Genomic DNA, 20414 nt, shown 5'->3' with positions numbered 1-20414 from the left:
GCTGTTCCTTTCCGCATTCACTGCCACCTAGCGGATATTTAGTGTACAGTCCCATAAGCGAATGTGTAGTGTGCTGCTCCTAGCGAATTTTTTTGTGTACAGCCCCATATACGAATGTGTAGTGTGCTGCCCCTAGCGGATTTTTAGTGTACAGTCCCATAAGCGAATGTGTAGTGTGCTGCCCCAAGCGGATTTTTAGTGTACAGCCCCATATACGAATGTGTAGTGTGCTGCCCCTAGCGGATTTTTAGTGTACAGTCCCATATACTAATGCTGCCTCTAGGGAATATTACAATCCCTTAAGCAAATGTGTAGACTGCTGCCCCTAGCGGATATTACCTCTAATGGCACCATAGCAATGTACTGTACAAATAATGCAGTGTACTGTACTGTTCCCTGGCGAGTTGCTTAATGTACTGCCACCGGTTGGATATTGCATCCACAGTCAGTAATTATTTATTTGTTTGTTTATTTAATTATAGCACGAAGTAGATGCATGAAATATATACACACAATAATTTCCTCTATAAAAATTATTTTAGCAAGAATAAAGTTGTTTTTGTAATTAAAATGATTAAAACACTCGGCTTTTGCATACAATTTCTATTTAAATTATGTATGTAGTGACGTCTCAGAGAAACCATGGCAAGAGTTAGTAAACTAATGCTAGAAACCGGCACGCTGTGTGCAATACACTACTCAACCAGCAGGGAGAGCAGCGTCAACACTAAATATGGTTGCCAAAAAATACATTTTTTTTTTTTAAAAATGTACAAAATACTGAAACCCACTGATCTTGAACAAAACTCACAGTACAGATGAAATTAAAAAAACAAAAAGTTGCTGTCTTTGTTGTAAAACAACAATAAAATGTTACAATCTAGTTGAAAAATCTCTGGGGTTTCTATTAAATAATTTATTTTGAATGGGTTGATTTCTGATTCCTGTTAAGAGAATTGGATAAGGCAATGTGTCATGCAGGAAGATAGACTATTAGGATGACATGATGGTACATGACTGTTAGTATTGAGCCAGGGTTACTGTGTGTCCGGACTTTTGCATGTTCTCGCCATGTCTGTGTGGATTTCCTCCTAGATAAAGTCACTACACTACATTCTCCATGTAGTGTTAGTGAGTGTGTGAATGTGTGCACAGAGATGCTTTGTGAGGGACTGGTATCTAACTGGTATTTAAACATATCCAAGTTTATTAATATATTATATATTAATAAATTATACATTTATTTTTCGTTAAACTAAAATTACAGACCACCAGAAACAAATTCAAGCCTTTTAGGAACCACTTAAGTCTATGTGAGTTTATTTGAAATGCAGCGTTAATTTAAGGCTCATGCAATATTTTTGGTTCTGTCAAGCATTACAAAAGAAGATCCTGAAGTAGCATTTATCAGCTATTGATTACATGCATGTTACAGTGCCTACATTCAAACATGTAAGGCTTGCATAATACAAGTCCATATAATTATACCAGGTTTATATAATAAAACAAGTGGATGTAATAAATGATTTCTCTTCAAGTTCCCTGTCTACATTTGGTTACTAAATTTAATCAGACGTTTACAGGAAACGTTTATTACTTTGCAAATATGTCGATGTCCTTTTTGAAAAGTCGAATGATAAAGACAGGCTTAGCAGATGTTGAATACGTCTGTATACGGCAGATAAACACACACGCACAGACACGTCGTGATGTCTCGAGTAATTATTTAACTTGGAGTATGGCGCCATAAAGCACCTCCGTTAATAAGACTGACCTTGAATCAATGAATGAGACGGAGTGTCCTCAGACCAGACAGGATGTGACAGTTCGCATTGTGTGAATCCTGATGTTCACTGACATTTAGAGTTGCAGATATTGACACTTAACCAGGCACGCTCTCAGTACAGAGAAGTAATTTTTAACAATGGGAAATCCCTCAACTATGCATGCATAGGTATAGGGCTCTAACTGTTTATGACAGGAAATCTATACACTCGCTTTCCTGACAGATTTCTGCCATGCAGCTGGCGGTATCCAGAGCATGCATGGTACAGTTATGGTAATGTGTTCATGCTGACAAGCTGGATACGTTACTGATGTGCTGTTTCAAACACAATTTTGAAAAAAGTACATGAAAGTGCTCCTAGCTGGCACTCTCTAAGATAATGAAACCAAAATGACCCCTTCCTTGTCACTGGGCTGGTATTATCCATTGGGAATCTTTTGTACCTCTATTATGTGTCTTTTAACTGCAATGGTGTGTGATGTTCCTTTAATTAGCTTTTAGAGCAGGGCTTTAATGATGGATCAGTGGATCTTAAGGCTTTTTCTCATACCAAACTTACAAAAAGTACAAAAGATGCGTTCTTGATGCTGCCAACACTCCCACAAGAAAAAAGTACACAGTAGTTTGCAGTTGGCCCTTCAACTGCGAATAAATACTTACCAGCCACTATATGAGGAACATTGTGTTTTAACATCAGTTATAATCAGTAATAGCCTCTGGATTCCAGATCAGAAGATCAGTGTTTAAGCTCCAGTATTGCCAATCTGCCACTTATTTGCAATGAGCAAGGCACTAATCCCTCTCTACTCCAGGGGTGCTGTATCATGGCTGACTCACAGTCCTTACAATTTGGGATATGCAAGGAAACATATTTTACTATGCTATAATGTTTATGTGACAAAGGCTTCTTCATTGATATATAGTGTTCCTATTACTCCCTTTCTATTACTTATAACACATTCTGGGGCAAAGGGGTGGCTCGGTGGTAAAGGTGTTGGACTACTAATCAGGAGGAGCCCTACAGTAGTTTGAGCCCTGAACCCTTGAGTAAGGTTCTTTACCCCAAGTGGCCGACCCTGTAAGTAAGGTTGGTTGATTGGTACTCCCAAACTGCCTATAGTTTGTAAATAAGAGTGTGGATTGACACAATGTTGAAGGTTTACCCTGTGTGTCTTGTGCCCTACGTCTCCTGGGATAGGGTCCAGGCCCACTGCGGGCTTGTTTACAGGATAAAGCGGTATAGACGATAGATGATTGAGTGAGTAACACAATTCCAAATTTTTGGCTAACTCAAACCCGCGATCTAGCCCCAGGATTTTTATTTCTTGGAAAAAAAAAACCCAGGACATCCATTTGTCCTTCACCCTGTATGTAGCAGCCACGGAAACGACGGATATATTTCTAGCATGGGGTGTATCCATTGCCTGATGTGCTGGGTAACAAGTAGATGGGTGGCACAGGGGTTCAAGTTCTGCTTCAGGTCTGTTTGTATGGAGTTAGCGTGTTCTTACCGTGTTTGGTGGGTTTCCTCTGGATACACTGGTTTCCTCCCATAGTGCAAAGACATGTCCAAAACGCCTGTAGTGTGTAAATAAGTGTGTTGATTGGCACTGTGTACCTAGTGCCCTAAGTGTCTTGGGATAAAACAGTATAGATGATGAAGTGAGTGAGCAACACAATTCCAAAGTTTAGGCTGACTCAAACCTTGTGGGCCCATGCACCAAGGAATTTTTTTTATTCTATTAGCCCATGCAAGCACTAGGGACGAGCTCTGGCTTGCATTACCACGACTCACGACTCACTGTCCCCAGCTACGACTTCATCTGCCCTGTGGAACGCACAGGGGCGCGTGAACACAACACATGCACGCGCGTGGACGCACAGAAAGACGCGCGCCTGAACGCACACGCGCGCAGAGACAGAGACAGAGAGAGAGAGAGAGAGAGAGGTGACATTCTGAGCTCTGAAGAGTCTTTGAGGAGGATGCGTGCGTGATGCGCGCGTGCGTGTGTGTCACCCTGACCGTGTGTGTGTGTGTGTGTGTGGGTTGGAGTTGGAGTCTAGTGCGTTATAGAAAGTGTTGGCAGCAGTGTGCACGCTCTCAGACTGCAGCGGCTGCGTGACTGCGCAGGTGAGGTAAGTCATGCGTTTCATTTCAGCACGCGCTCTCTGTCTGTTTCTTCTCGGAGAGATAAAGCGGGAAAGTCTGATGCTGAAGGGCTCGAGCGCGCTCGAGGCACAAAGGGACTCGAATTCACATCATTTATATAGGGGTCTTTATGGACAGAAAAGAATAAAGAAGGGAAGGAAAAGATCAGGACTTTAAAGGAGTGTGAGGGGAAACGCTTGGTATTTCCGAGGACATGAATTATGGCAGGTGTGTAAAGTGTGCCGTACTTTGACCTGTTTGTGCGCACATGTGATATGCATAATAATAATAATAATAATAATAATAATAAATATATATACATAGGCTATATATATATATATATATATATATATATATATATATGCAAAACAATATGATTTTATTATTTATATATAAATAATAAAATCATATTGTTTTGCATGACTGAATACATTCTCATATATATATATATATATATATATATATATATATATATATATATATTGTATATATGAGAATGTATTTAGTCATGCAAAAAAATATATTGACTCTGGAACAAGGGAATACTTATGCAACCAAGCAAAGTCTTCCTTGATTTGTTCTCCAACACTAAAAAAGGCGGTGAATGTTCCAATAGTTATGAGCTCTGTAGGCAATCCAATGAATGATGAGTTGATATAGAGTTTCTTCTCTGCCTTTTCTGGCACCGTTGTTGGTAACAGACAGGGATTTTATTTAATTCTTTTCACACACAAACACACAAAAAGGGTGGGGGGCAGCACTGAGCAGCAGCAGACCTGAAAACCTGGAAACACCAGGTTGTTGATGAAAGAGATCAGAGGGAAAAAAAGTTAACGGGCTGGTTCGAGCTGGGCGGCACGCTGGCTCAGTGGGGTTGAGGGTTCGATTCCCACCTCACATAATGGAGTTTGCATGTTCTCCCCCTGCTTGGTTGCTTTCTTCTTCGGTTCCCTCACACATGCAGGTTAAGGTAACTGGCGTTCCCAAATTGCCCGTAGTGTGTGAATGAGCATGTGAGTGTGTAAATATGTGTGTATGGATTGGCAATCCATTTAGGGTGTACCTCAGGGTGATCCTGGAATAGACTTCAAGCCACCATATACAGAATAAAACAGTATGAATAATGAGTGAGTGGTTTGAGCTGGTCTGCGGTAACTGAAATATCTGTACAACCATGATTCATTCAATAACACCTCTAATCATAAGTCAGTTTTTTATTCATGTCAGTCAAGAAAAGGAATCTGGAGCAGCAGAGAGCACATGCACAACTGAAGATGTTTTTTCTTTTGTTTATAAAATGGTATACAGATATAAAGCCAGCGATATTGTTGTGCTGTACAGTACGTGAGGGATTGCATCCGAGTATATCTGAACTTTTCACCTTTTCACCAGATCCAGTAGCTCATGCTGGCACTACTGTAGCTGCGCTTGATATTACGCAGGTGGAGCTGAAACCGCCCTACACCTTCAGGATATTCTCGCCCATTATGACAAAATGAAATATGGGTTCAGTTGTTTAGTGCTGCATTAGGACCCGTGCTTATTGTGGACTATAAACATCTTGTGGGGAAAAAATAAAAAAAATAAAAAGTTAATTTTGTGTCAATGAGTCAGGAGAAGAATGGTCATGGCTTTGTGGAGCTTATGAACGTTGGGTGTGTGGAGAGAGATAGAGAGAAAGAGAGAGAGAATATAACATATAACTGTAAATCACTAGGCTTAAATATTGCCTTAAGCTGGCCTCTCAAAAAATATAATGTGGTAGAGAGACACACACATACACACACACAGGTTTGAAGCAAAGTGTGATTAAAGATAAGCCAGGAAAAAATCCATAGCTTCTAAGAGCCCAGTGCATTTAGAGCTAAAATGAGGCTTTGAGTGAGACCTACTGTATTTGCACTAGCTTCAGCTCTCTTCAGCTCCGTCCATAGCTCACCAGTCATCTCTTTTCTCTCTTAAACACACTCTCCTTCTTTTCCTTTTTCTCTCTCTTATCCGTGCCTGTATTCATTATTCCAGATTTGGCCTTTCATCCTTCTTTCCTTGTACGTCTTTGTCTCTAATCAATGACTCAGATGTTGCTGGTTTGTCTTGATCTTTGTGTGTTTTCGTCTCTGGGTCTGTCATCCCTCTTCCGGCACACGGTATCATTATATTATTAGGAATCAGTAACAGTTTATTTAATTTACCAAGGTATTAAAAAAAAAATAATAATCATAAAAATATAATTTTTTCTAAACTTCTACTGCAAATTATTTGCTAGAAATGTTAATCCAGGGTTACCTTATATACACACACTTATAACATTAGCAAATGTTTAGACACTCGACTAACACCTCCCATGATGCATACAGTACACAGCTTGCAAATGCTTTTCGTAGCCAGCGACTGATCTGTCTATCCTGTTTTTTTTTTTTTTATTATTTCTTATTTCTAGTACTGTTTATCTGAGATATTCCCAGGCCCTCTTGCATGCATGGCGTAATTAAGATCTACAAACAAATATTCAGCGATGTCAAGGGACTGTAAGGGCCATTCTGTAAAGGTCAGCCTGCGTTTATTGAAATAATTTATAGCCAGCGTCAGTTCTTTTTTTTTATAGACCGAGACATTTGTGTCCATAATGGGATGATATTTACCTGTGTAGTGTTCCTTGTGTCATTTACCGTCACACAAATTTAAAGCATAATAGATTCAGCTCATGCTTAACAGGTGGAAAGGAGTCATGCACTTTTTCCCCCACAAAAACAAGTTATTTAGTGATTGCTTTTTGTTTCCAAAATGCTTCTGACTCATCTAGTTGTTGTATGGCATACATCAGTTGTTCACTTTTCTGAATCAATCCCAGGTAAGATGTCATTCTGATGACTCTCCCATGCAGATCATGTTTATGCAAGCATTGCTCCTGTGCCAGCTATACCTTGCTGTAGGTGCTTGCTGAAATATATAGAAAAAACTATGCTTATTTTTTTTATTTACCTTTCTTGCACGATTATAGGCAACTCAATCTAAATATTGGCTTGATCTCCCGGATGTTGCATCGCCGTTCACAGTTCCCCTTAACTTCCATTTCTTAATGGCATTTCAGACAGTGGAAATGAGATTTTTGATATCCTTTTTTATACCCTGCCTCTGCATTGTAGGCCATCAAAATGAGATTAATTCCCAGATCCTGTTTGGTTTGAAGAGCCAAAGATTTAACTATGATCCGGAAATGTCATCAGCTGCCAATTCCTAATGCTAATTTTTAATTCGAGTAACAAATCCTAACAAGTCAATTAGGGCCTATCAAGATAATTAAGTTCTGAGACTTTATAACAGGAAGGATGGTCAAACTTTTCCACAGACTTTTTCTTTTCCCGCTTTCATCGAATTTGCATATAAGATTTCATTCTTGCATTAAAATAGTTTCCTGCAGCGAGTGTGTCCACTCCAAACATCAACTAAATAATGATTTTGACCAACCAGCTTTTTTAACGTGATATGTAAATTTGCTCATTTAACGACATTAACTTAATAAAGAAGAACATATCGTATGACATATTAAATGAATGAATTGCATGAAACTGTGTTTCCTTGTCAAATGTAATCAGACAGGTTGCACTTGGAGGTGCTTATAATGTTAACAGCCCTGCTGTGAACCGGTGGCCTTGCTAAGAGCCAGCTCCGCGATGATTCATGACGAGTGCGAGCGAGATATTAAGAGCAGGAGGACGTAGAAGGTCACATCACCGGAATTTTCTTGCTTGTAAGACAACTATTTTTGGCTCTTTGTGTTATTCTATTATTAATGAGCTATTCTTTGAACCACTTATGTCATATGCATTCAAATTCTGGGAATTTCCACAGACTGGAATTTAGATATTTTTCAGCATTTTAAGGCAGATTAAGTGAATCTAGTTTTTGTTGCCTTCATGATTTTATCACTTCATGAAATTATATAAAGTCTTCAGAATGAGAATGTGACGCATACACTGTAGTATCTGGTAAAATAATTCATGACACGTAATATAAACCACAAACTAGTCCATATATCATCATGTGAGGCTAATAACATACAGCAAATATTGGCACTAATTTCTTCTATTAGTAATAAAGCCTGTAAGTGCTCTCTCTCTCTCTCTCTCTCTCTCTCTCTTTATCATTCCCTCTCTGTGTGTCGGTGTGTGTGTGCTTGTCTCTGTCACAGATGACTGGCACCAGCATTCTGGCGCTGGTTCAGGACACGGCTCTTCGAGTTAAAAGAAAAAGGAAAACAACTTAAAAATATTCTACTTGACATCTTCGAGACTCATTCTAACATGACATTTAATGGACTTTGCCTGCGAGAGCTTTCAATTACCTTAATAGTCGGCCTCTGTTAAGGCCACTTCTTAGAACGTTACTGTCTAGGGAATGGCCTTTGAAAAGAACATAAGCTGCTCAGTTTTTCAGCCCATGCTTATAGACTAATGGCAGGCTTGTGGACAGGCAAAATAGTGCTGTCAGTTTCACCATCCGCTGACGGAATCTTTGTGAAACGCATACGCGTGCGTGAAAGCGACAGTGACAGAGGTAAAAGAGATGTCGCTGGTGCGTTTGTTACCTCGAGAACGCAATTCATATTCTGACTTCTGGCTTTAAAATCACGCGTGATAAAGTACGACTCATAATTACTTACCTAAGCAGCCCACACTATAACTAATGTTCCTGAATATGCCACTCCCAATTACAAGAGTGGGAGCACCTTAATTTCATTAAAACCCAGTTTCTGCAAGTTGAAAAGAACAAAATGTTTCCGCTGTCCGCCATAATGTTGCATATTTTACCAAATATTAAATTAAAAAAGGTGTTTATTGCAAATAATATTCGACCACACCTGTTCCCTGGCAATTTATGATTTCTACTGGGAAAAAACATCAAGAAAGAATTTCTTTGGTAGAATTTTTTTTCATTTATTTATTTATTTATTCATTCATTCATTCATTTTCTATACCGCTTAACATGAGGCAGGGTTCACCCTGGACGGAGTGCCAATCCATCACACACATGGACACACACACACACACACACGCACGCACACACTGATGCACTCATGCACTTATTCACACACTACTTAGAACCAAATCTGCGTGTCTTTGAGCTGTCAGAGGAAACCAGAGGACCTGGAGGAAACCCACCAAGCACAGGGAGAACTGCAATATTTGTACTGTATATAATTACTAAAGCACATGTATATTTATATATATATGATGGATTTCATATAAGAAATGCAGCAGTTCAATGTCCTGAAATCAATATTCTGGCATCGGAGACATGCTGCTGTGTTACACAGGATTGCACCCTGACTCAGGTGATGCACGTGAATGGGACCTGTCGTACAATCAATACCCCTGACATCAATGAGGCCAAATTATAAAGTCTCTCTACAATATTTAACATCAACCCAGAAACATTTTTCAGTTTTCTGAGACCAGCTTGAGAGTCTGCTGGCTCCTAAAGTCGGACTTTTTACATCAGTGCTGATGAAGTAATGACGAATTATTGTCTTCAGTAATTTATACACATATTGGGTGGAAAAGCAGCCTAAAGACTTTATGCAATGGTGTTTGTGCTTATTAAGTTTAAAATGTTGAGTGTTTTGTTTGAAACCTTGCAAATGCAATAGAGCAGGGTATAAATGTTTTCTTCGTATGATTTGTTTTCTTCTTCTTTTTCTTTGACAGTGCCAGGTGCTTTATCTCCAAAGCCATGATGTTTACAAGGACCTTTGAATAAAGCCTTCGTCCAATTCAATTAAGAAGAGAAGCCACAATGCCTGACCCTTATCTTCTCCCTCCTGTCCCGCCTCTTGCCATCCTAAACTGTTCCTCCCCCAACTGTACCCTTGCCAACCTTTCGGCGTTCCACAATGAGGAGTGCCATGCCGACCAGCCCTTATTTGTGATCCTTGCTGTTGCCTACAGTGCTGTAGCCTTGCTGGGAGTGACTGGTAATTTGGCATTGATTGTTTTGATTTGGCGCCAGCGTGAACTCTCCAACGCCACTAGCGTGCTTATTGCCAACCTGTCAGCCTCAGACTTGCTGATGGCACTTGTCTGTCTGCCATTCACATTTGCCTACACGTTAATGGACCATTGGGCATTCGGTGCTGCCATGTGCAAGATCAACAGCCTAGCACAGTGCACTTCAGTCTCTGTCTCCATCTTCTCTCTTGTGCTGATTGCCGTCGAGCGCCACCAGCTGATCGTGCGACCTCGTGGCTGGAGACCCAGTGCGCTGCACGCCTGTCTGGGAGTTGCCCTCAGCTGGGGTCTGGCTCTGCTCACCGCCATGCCTTTCCTGCTCTTCTCCATTACTACTGATGCACCCCTGCAGCAGCTGCCTGCCATTTTGCGTGAGCACTACCGAGGCAAGGTGGTGTGTATGGAGCAGTGGCCCTCTCGCCAATTCAAGCTTACCTACACAACCACCATGTTGCTGCTGCAGTATGTCGCACCCCTCGCCTTCATCTTCATTTGCTACCTGAAGGTAAGTGGCTAGACAGTAGTTATTAAGAAGGCATTAAGCATGTTATAGTCGAGCATTAGTTATTCAAGTGACCATGTACAAACTTAATTATTTCTCCATAGACTATGATCAAGCAAAAAAAAAGAATTATTAAGGCCATATGATATAAGAATTAGAACAAAACTTCACTGTTGCATTCTAGACTGCTTTGGGTATGTGAAATAAAATGCAAAAGTAGGCTCTGTTCTTCCACACCAAGGTTGGCAAATCATGCAGAATCGTAAATGACACCCTCTCTTCATCATTCTGGAAGAGGTTTGGTCCTCTCAGTTGCAATGATGGCAAATCTTAAAAATACAGCATACAGAGACATCCTGGACTAACATGTGGTTTCACCTTTGTGGCAACGGATTGGGAGAAACCACAAATGGATGTGATGGTCAGACGTCTGCATACTTTTGGCCACATGTTTTTGGCCTTCAGAGGGCATGGATTCCTCGTCTGGTCTTAGATGTTTTAATTACACAAGGAGGACCTACACAATATAACACAGGTGGTGGTTTTAATGCTGTGTCTGCCCAGTGTATGATGGTCTGCTGTGGTGTCTGGCATAAAGATGTTAGCAGCAGATCACTTAAGTGCTTTAAGGCCCCCGTGGATTAGACTTGTTCGCCCAGAACCTCCCATGGATACTCAATTGACCTTGAACTATTGTTATCAAACTATTTGTGAACAATTTTTGTGACAGGATGCATCATCTTTCTGAGAGAAGGCACTGCCATTAGGGAATACTGTTGCAAAAAACGAGTGTAGCTGTTCTGCAACAGCATTTAGGTAAGTGGTATGTATAGTCTGGTAAGTGACACACAGGCACCTGGCTGTCCAAGAGCATGCCACCTACTTCTATTGCTTCATGGTCTATACCTGATACTTACATGCCCACTAATGGTGGTAGACAGAGGTGAGCATGGGTACTCTGTTGGGTTTACAGCTATACATTCGCAGGAATCTGCCATGTACTGTGGTTTCTGGCACCTTTCTATTTTAACCAGCATTAACTTTTATAGCAATTTGCATTACAGTAGGTGTTCTGTGGGATCTGAGGGTTCTGTGGATGGGCTATCTGTCACACCCCATGCACATCAGTGAGCCCTGGGTGCTCATGCAATGTTCTTCCACGGACCACTAAAGATGCTCAGTTCCTTATGCTTGACCAGTTCTCTTCTGCTTCCAAAACATCAACTTTTGAGAATTGACTGTTCCAATGTAGATGCCACTATAAAGAGATAATAATGTGGTTCCCTGAGGCGGTCAGTGGTTTTAATGTTATGACTGATTTGAATATGCTGTAGAAAACAGTGGTGTTGGAATAGGCAGCAGCTCTGCTCTGCTCCAAACAAACCCAGAATAGTCCCAGAACTGGGCCAGTTGTGAAAAGGACCTTAAGTGTGGTGAAAATATTGTGCAGAAGGATTGTAGCAAGAGCAGCGACAATGTGTTCCTCAAAAATGGCGATCACAAAATCTGTGTAGATCCTGGGGTGCATAGATTTTAGTTCTTCTCTCTCTCTTTTTTTTTTTTTTTTGCTGAAACCGCATTAGAGGGAGACTACTTATCATATTAAAGGCGAAGTGTGATAAATTGTATTTATATTTATGCATCCAGACTTGCAGATATGTACCCATTGCTCTATGTGTGGGTTTCTGAAAAGTCACAGCAAATGACAGCAGGTTGTTTAGCTCTGAATTAATCTGTACATATGGAAAAAAAGAAAGAAAGAAAAAAGAAAACCATATTAATTCTAGCTCATTGCAGAAAATGGATGGTTGTTTTCTCCGAATATGGCACAGTTTAGTCACAACTAATTCACCTTATCAGCTAATTAGGAAGCTCTTTATCAGCATGATGAGGTCTGTTAGAACAAGGCAAACACCAAAAAGCATGTCAAGCTTCGACCTGCTAGGACAGTCAGCCCATCCCTGATCTAGACACTGATATTGTAAAGGCTTATCCTGTAACTAGGCGTGAACTTTAACATACAAAAAAAAAAAAAAAAAAAAAACTAAGGTAAAAGAACTGACCCTGACCTTCCCTGAAAACGTTTCCTTATAGCACCTGGTATATGATTATTAGGACATTATTTTACTATGGTAAAAGATTTTAAATCAAGAAAATCATTTTTTAGGGAAAAAACATTTGTAGCAAACTGACCTGTGTAGGGATTGTCATGAAAATCAACTTACATAGCTAGTATCTTATCGTGTGTTAGCTTAGCACTTTAACAAGCTATAAGTAATAAAGCAGACAAATTGACTAAAATTGATTTAATTGGGTGAGTTAAAGTACTAATACTTTCTTCTCTTCTGCTTTCTAGTTTTTTATTTTATTTTATTTTATTTTATCAGGACTGTGTAGCCAAAAGGGGAGGCTAATGAAGCCATTGGAGGCAAATAGCATATAATGGAAAGTTAGTTCACTATATAGGGTTTAGAATCCATTGTTCCACACACCAAGTAGTGTAACTGATCAGGGGTTAGAGAGGGATTTGGGATTCAGCCTTGTGTAAGAAGCTTGTTAGCTTTGTAGCTCGCAGGATCAATGAACAAATCAGTGTGGTGAGCCTTAAGCTTGCGCTAATGTTAACTAACGGTAATGAGACGATTCAGACGCAATTCAGAACAACTTGGAAGCTAAACAAAGTGTTGTTTAAGATGAAATAACGTTAGCAGATAGGATTTCTTGAAGAAAGTTCTACTGTGACTGGTTTTTTGAATGTGGGTTTTTTTTTCCAGACAGCTGCTCTCCCATCTTTTTAGTACTGCGTACCACAATTGAATCTTATAATGATGGCATGCAGTACCAGGCCATACCCCCTACTTTCACCCTCGCCTAGATTTATTACACGTTTCTATCATTTTCATATGCTTAGTAACAAAATGGTATGCAACAGAGGGAATATATGTTGTGCTAATTTAGAATAAGCCACATAATTATCTTACTTCAGTCAGTATCTGTTGCTCCATCCCAGCAAACATTGGTCCGACTGCGACGGCGTGTCCTCGGATAAAAAACAGTCGGTCAAGGGTAAAGATTTTTACCAATTAATGCATTCATTTGTAAAAAAAAAAAAAAAAAAAGGGACACAGAACATTTCCTAAAAATGTATTCAGAGACGTTTGTACACGTCGACAGTTAAGCAGACTGCGTTTTTCTATTGTTGTGACTATAAGATGAAGTTCAGAGCACATTTTACCCCCAATTCATGCAAAACTCCATGTAATCCCAAAGAAATCACATGCATTTTCTTGCAACTGTATGTAAATTTGCAATGAGTCAGCATCTAGGGTTGTATTTGATTTCCATCGGTTATACTGACAGTAGATTTAACAAAACCTTATGCTGTGGCAGTGATCTGACTTGGCATTTTAGCTTGGTATTTTTGTGTGTGTGTGTGTGTGCGTGTGTGTGCCTGTATGTGTGAACCCATTTTCAGAAGCTTAGTAATGACTGGAGCTTTACCAAGAACCCTCTCTGCCTCTTTTCTTTCTCATTTTCTTGGTTGATTAAAATCTCCACCCCTTGAGAAGAAAAGCAGGAACGCACTCAGAGCGGCTGGAGTGCACGCACATACCAGTCTCTCCAGGACCCTTTATTTATTTATTTATATTTTAATGATGGATATTGTAGTGGACCTGGAAAAAAAGTGGGATGAAGTGGAGGTTGTTGATTGAACATTGCTAGCAGGCCTGCCACATAAGCTCACTAACACATAATACACTTATATGCAAGCACTGCAGACATGCATAATGAAGCTAGAGAGAGAGAGAGAGATTAGAGGAAATTGGGCCAAAGCTGAAGATTTAATAACTTGAGACTTTAGCTTAAAGGCCATAATTGTGCTTTGAGTGAGTAAAATTGCAAAGGAGAGACAGAGAGAGAGAGAGAGAGAGAGAAAGAGAGAGAGGTGTTTCGAATCCCATTTTCAGAAGGTGTCAAAGTAAGGGTTATGTTTGTTAATGCCGCTTAGTCGGATCCAAATGAAAGCATCTGCAATTACTACAGTAATAATTAGCGTATTTAAAGTGAGAGCGGATATTCAGCCGAGGTAATTTACATTCGTCTTCAACTCGGTTATAAGCTGCATTTAATTAACCACAAGCTGTGGAAAACATTTTCTGTTCCTTGGGTTAGAACCTAAATTACAGCTCGCATGACATTTGCATTTTTTCGCGCGTGTTTATTCCACATAGCACTTTTAAAAGCTAACATGGAAAAATATGTTTTTTTTTTTTTTTTTTACTTTTAAAGTGTCTTGTGTATAAGTCGTAAGTTGAAGGCTTTTACTCAAGGGCTCTAAGAGTGGTTCTCCAGCAGCCTTGGGAACTGAAGCGACAATCTTCCAGGCGCTAATGGATATCTTTAACCACTCGACCTGAATTGCTCAAGGGCTTTTTAATTCTGTAGGCGTCTGGTTTAATGCTCAATGACAGTGGACAGGGCAATAGTGGTAGAAAGCTGACTCTAGGGTGACATTTACAATCCTTTGAGACAGTAAGATGCGCTACAGGTCGGTAAATACTTAAACAGTCACTTTGGCTGTAACTTATCTTACTGTACCGTACTGTATTTTATATAGTTTATGGTAAAGAGGAGAAGGAGATAAAGAGTATGGATGGACAAATACTGAAGACTGGCTATCCTGAAGCACATTAAATATTTTATATTTAGGGATTGTCCAGGTATCTGATGTGAACTGAAAAATGAATGAAATGTACTTTCGAAAATATAGACGACCTATCCTTGGGTGACGCAGTTTATAAATGTAATAATCTAATCTAGACAGAAAACATCCTGTAAACGAGTAAACGACTCTACATTATATCTGTATTAATAGCACTAAGATTGCTCTTTTTTTATTCAAATCATAAGGCTAGGGTTATTCTACAGTAGCTCTACATGCGATGACTCCTTTCTTCCAGAGGCATTCATCTTTACAAGCACACAACAGATAGTGAGACCAGATCTAGACTTACCGACGCGGTTAACTACAACTACCATGACAACTATGACTCATTAGGAAGACGTACTAATCCATGTAACAGCCAGCTCTCCTTATAGCGCTCAGTGACGCCAGCGGCTGTCACCTTGTGTTAACCGTCCCAAAACCCCACCGGGATTTTTTTCCGGAATCTTTTAAACGCCCCGATTGCAGAAAATCTGCTGTCGCTGAAATCAACTCCAGTCTGTGCAGAACTGCAAAACCCTCCAACAATTCTAATCATGTTAAACCACAGCCAAGAGGATGATAACGAGAGATTAAAAGTGGGGAGGGAGACGCACACAAACATATTACTATGCCATGGCAATTCAGAACGGCTCGATTCCAAGTCCTGTCTGTGTCCAAAAGAAACTTATCCAATAGCAAAAAGCCTGTTAGTCCTGTCGTGTAGTTGCTCTAGATAGGAATTGATTCTGTCATTTTAGGATCAAGGAATCGGACAGACGGATTGATAGAGCAAGAGCGGTGGAGTATAAAGGACACAGCCCCCTCTGTTATTCCTGTTGTTATACCCCTGTCTCACCTATGCGGTTTGACTTTGCCAGGACCGATGTGCGGAAAGATGGAAATCTTATCACAGCGCCAAAACTTGTGGTGAATCATGATGAACCGTATTTACGGCCACCGCGCGAAACCGCGTAGGTGAGATAGGGGTAAAACAACATGCATGAGGAATCACAACGGAGTTTTCTTTTCCTGCAATGGAAAAGTACTTTTTTTTTGTTACTTATCAGAAAGTAACGCTGTAATGTAACTGATTACTTATTTAATGACAGTAATTTGTAATGCAATTAGTTACCTTAAAAAGTAACGTCCCCCAACACCAGTGTTGACTCACTAAGCTAACTAAATAACAATTCCTTTTTTCTTTCTTTCTCTTCTCTCCCATTGACTTTCACTTTTAAACCCCCTTCAGATCTACGTCCGTCTGCGGCAGCGGAAAAGCGCGATGGAGCGGATGCGCGAGAACAAGTATCGCAGCCACGAGACGAAGCGCATCAACGTCATGCTGTTCTCCATCGTCGTGGCCTTCGCTATCTGCTGGCTGCCGCTCAACGTCTTCAACGCTGTCGTCGACTGGAACCACGAGGTCACCATGAACTGCACCCACAACCCCCTGTTCTTACTGTGCCACCTGACTGCCATGTGCTCCATCTGCATCAACCCTATCTTCTACGGCTTCCTGAACCGCAACTTCCAGCGCGACATGCAGTCCTTCCGCCTCTGCAAGAGGCTTTCTACGAGAGAGGAAGAATACGACACCGTCGCCATGTCCACCATCCACAGCGACCTGTCCAAGACCTCTTTGAAGCTTAGCAGTGCAGATATCTAAGCAGAAGGACTCAAGAGCCCTGAGAGCTTGGGTCATTCTGGTGCCACCATTTACAGAGGGAGTACGATTACGATCACATTATCACATTCAGCGCTTGCTGAAATACTGTGTAAGATGGAGATGTGAAAAAGGCTCACTGGGACAGCTTAGAAACTTAAGTAGTGAGTAAGTGAGCCTTCCAGTGTTTTCCATCTCTGCAAACAAATGGGAAAAGTCGAGATAAAGGACTCCCCTAGGAGACGGAAATTATGGTGCTGAAACGCCTTCAAAAGATGTTGGTTTGAAAGCCAGTCCTCTAGAGATGCACCAAATATAGACATGGATTTAAATGTCAGAAATTGTTATTACTGGATTTTGTAGAACATGATCTGTTTAAGTACAAGGCTACTGAGGTTTTATTGCAAACTAGTCTTTAGTTTACATGTCATTGTACAGTATACTGTATGTTCACTTTTGTTTAGCAGTACTTATGTTCTACACTTATGAATGTTACTGGCTTATTTTTTTTTATGTCCTATTTAGAATTGAAAAAATGTTAGCTAAAGAAAGACAATTGATTGTAAAAACAAACAAGTTGTGCTTTGTATTCGTCGCTAGTGACCAGCTACAGTATGAATGTACAGTAAATGACCCTAGTTTGGTAGTGTAGCCAGGGGTAGCTCAGTGGTTAAGGCATTGGACTACGGTTCGGAAGATCCCAGGTTCAAACCCCACAACCACCAAGTTGACACTGTTGGGCCCTTGAGCGAGGCCCTTAACCCTCAACTGCTCAGATGTGTAATGAGATAAAAATGTAAGTCGCTCTGGATAAGAGCGTCTGCCAAATGCCTAAATGTAAACGTAGTGTAAATTCTTGACAGTAATTTAATTTAGAGCATTGTGGTCAAAGTAATTTAATGTTCTAGAGTTATTCATTTGTATAATCATGCTACTTAGAGAGATGTTTAATCTAATACAACTGTACGAGGATCCTACTTTACTCTCCAAACAGAATCAGTTGATGGAATCTACAAGGTGTTGGAAAATCCTTTTCCTTTGAGGTTCTGGACTATTGTGATTTGAAGACACAAACATACAGCATGTTCAACTGCGACCCAAAGAAGCACAATTGGGGCGTCTCATGCCATTCCAATGCCTATAAAAGTGGTGCACAATGTTAGACTGTGGGGATTAAACAGTTCATGATTGTTATACAGTAAATGGCGTGTACCAGGAAGACATTCCCCACAGCATCACACCACCCCCACCTCCACCAGCCTGAACCGTTGATACAAAGCTGACTGGGTCTAAACCTGCACCAGTCAATGTTGGTGAGCCTCTGCCTACAGATTCTTGCTATTGGCTGACAGATGTTAAACCCTCCACTTTACTTCTACTGGTGTAGCATTCAACTAAAGTTCAATATGTTGTGCATTCTGTTGTAGAGAGTGATTATTAGAGTTCCCATAATCTTCTTGAAAGTTCAAATTAATTCGCCCATTCTTTTTTATTACTTTTATCTTTATTCCTAGTACAGTGGCCAGACAGTGTATATTCAGGGCCCAAGCACTATGACATCAGCCCTATGTCGTCATTGTGTGTGAAAAGCCCTCTTGTTCATACTTAAGGCCTTTATTCATGTAACATTTAGCTATTTAAAATTTCCTACATTTAACACTTGCATTTAGATTGGATTCCAATACTACCCTTTCTAAACAATAGTACATATGCTGCAGGCTTATAAGATATAAAATATGTGTTTATTGTGCATTTTATGAATTTCTGTGTGTAAACTTCCATACATTCATACATAACTAAACCCAGTTATAAAAATGATCACAAACGCGACGGGCTGAATTAAGGAGAGCTTCAACCTTGCCACGAGAGCTTAGTGACACTGTTTTTTTCCCCAGTGTGCCTCAACACAGACAACCATGTTAGACAGATTTCTTGTTGAGGGGGTAGACACACCACATTGTGTGTGTGTGTGTGTGTGTGTGTGTGTCAGATGGGGTCAGGTGGGGGTGTTATGGTATTTGTGTTTTTTTCTGTAAGCATCATGACAAGGAAGATGACCGTTTCAGTTGATGTAGGGTGTTATTATTTTTAGGCACGGAACAGATTTAATCTATGGCTTACAGCTTGATTCGATTAAAATATTTCCTTATTAGCTGGAGTTTGTCTAATGATGTCTAGATGGTAGGATATCAGAAAACACATGCCGTATCCAAAGTTTTAATGGGATTAGATCACCGGAGGTGCGCAGTTCGGCAGTGGACGTGGTTTAAATAATGATAAAAAGTATTTTCAGTAGAATTTAAACTCATGTTCATGCCTGATCTCTGATGCCATATTCTTTTGATATTTGAACCATTTTAAGAACCATTTCTAGGTTGTCTACTGCGTTACTGATATGTCTCATTGTGTCATATTCACACAGATGGAATTGAATAAAGATTGTCTTTACATGTCTTTTTTAGTGATATATACAGTACATGTTGTTCTATAAGTCTATGTTATATTTACTTCAACCCTCACCTTTTAAATGCCATGGAAAATCTACTGTATGCAAAGTTTGGATATCAACCTGGAATTTAACCATACTGGATATATATGCTTCCATATAAACACTTTTTTTTTAATTTACATTTTTTTTATCGTTATTGATCTTTGCTGTGTTACCGGCACAGATGTGAAATCTGAAAAAAAAAAAAAGGACTCTAAGCTTAAAATAAGTCAGCGAACCAAAAAATAAATGCATCGGCAAAACCAAATACACTCAAACTAATGTGCAAACACAGCAGCAAAAAATCTATATCATATTCACTAAGGACATCCCCTTTCTGTTTTGAGTTCATTTTGATGTGCTTTTAGTTTTTTCTAAAATGTGGTTGCGTTGTTGGTTTCCTACCGTGTTTCGTATGTTTTTTTTTACTTCAGATTTGCTTGCATTATTTACATTTACATTTAGGCATTTGGCGGACGCTCTTATCCAGAGAAGTTTCCGTCATTGGATAGATCCTTAAACTGGGTTACTAGGTTACTAAGTGCCACACAGTTGTGAAGGGGATTTTTGTTAGGGGATTAGCACGAGTACTGAAGAAACAGATACGTTTGAAGTATTTAATACAAAAATAACGTTAAACATAATTATTCATAACACACAATAGATGGAAAGTGCCAATATTTCTGAACACTCAAAACAAAAGCACTATGAACAATTTCCCATCACTGTATCACATTATGTATAACATATATATATATATATATATATATATATATATATATATATATAAATATAGACAGTATATCCACTATTTATTCGAACGGCCCTCAAAAATTCTAGCTCTACCATTATGGCCTCTTTTCAGCTATCTCTGTTTGTTCAGGATCAGTGTATCCAGGCTGTGCTTATGGTGTGAAAAGAATTCCTTTTAAAAAATTAAATACCACTTTAAATGTTGCACACAAACACCTATAAAAAAAAAAACCCATGAAAGACGACTCCCGTGCACCACATACAGAGATGAAAACTGAGATTGCGTACTATTGTACTTGGAAAATCTGAAGTAAGGTGACCAAGTTCTTGTCAAAAAATCCTTTTATAATAAACGAG

General features: G+C 39.7%; 1 protein-coding gene across 3 annotated transcripts; it reads left to right on the top strand.

Annotated features, from left to right (window-relative positions):
* The first annotated feature begins 3741 nt into the window (after positions 1-3741).
* On the top strand, positions 3742-19567 carry npy1r (neuropeptide Y receptor Y1). Of its 3 annotated transcripts, none has more exons than XM_053479393.1 (3): positions 3742-3917; positions 9644-10448; positions 16403-19567. In XM_053479393.1, the coding sequence occupies exons 2-3, from the start codon at positions 9732-9734 to the stop codon at positions 16817-16819; spliced, it is 1134 nt and encodes a 377-aa protein (XP_053335368.1). In that variant the 5' UTR covers positions 3742-3917; positions 9644-9731; the 3' UTR covers positions 16820-19567. The 3 variants fall into 3 exon arrangements, with proteins under 3 accessions (XP_053335368.1, XP_053335366.1, XP_053335367.1); XM_053479391.1 differs by having other exon boundaries at positions 3742-3922; positions 16403-19566; XM_053479392.1 differs by lacking the exon at positions 3742-3917 and adding an exon at positions 7511-7686.
* Positions 19568-20414: the final 847 nt, after the last annotated feature.

Source organism: Clarias gariepinus, chromosome 20, assembly GCF_024256425.1.
Source record: "Clarias gariepinus isolate MV-2021 ecotype Netherlands chromosome 20, CGAR_prim_01v2, whole genome shotgun sequence".
In the NCBI taxonomy this organism is placed as follows: domain Eukaryota; kingdom Metazoa; phylum Chordata; class Actinopteri; order Siluriformes; family Clariidae; genus Clarias; species Clarias gariepinus.
The sequence above is the reverse complement of the archived record's forward strand: the minus strand, read 5'-3'. Positions and strand labels throughout refer to the sequence as shown.

Excerpts from the sequence above, each read along its gene's own strand:
- npy1r (XM_053479393.1), top strand. The coding sequence starts at position 9,732 with ATGCCTGACCCTTATCTTCTCCCTCCTGTCCCGCCTCTTGCCATCCTA. Across the intron at positions 10,449-16,402 it reads TCTTCATTTGCTACCTGAAG|ATCTACGTCCGTCTGCGGCA; the intron begins GTAAGTGGCTAG and ends AACCCCCTTCAG.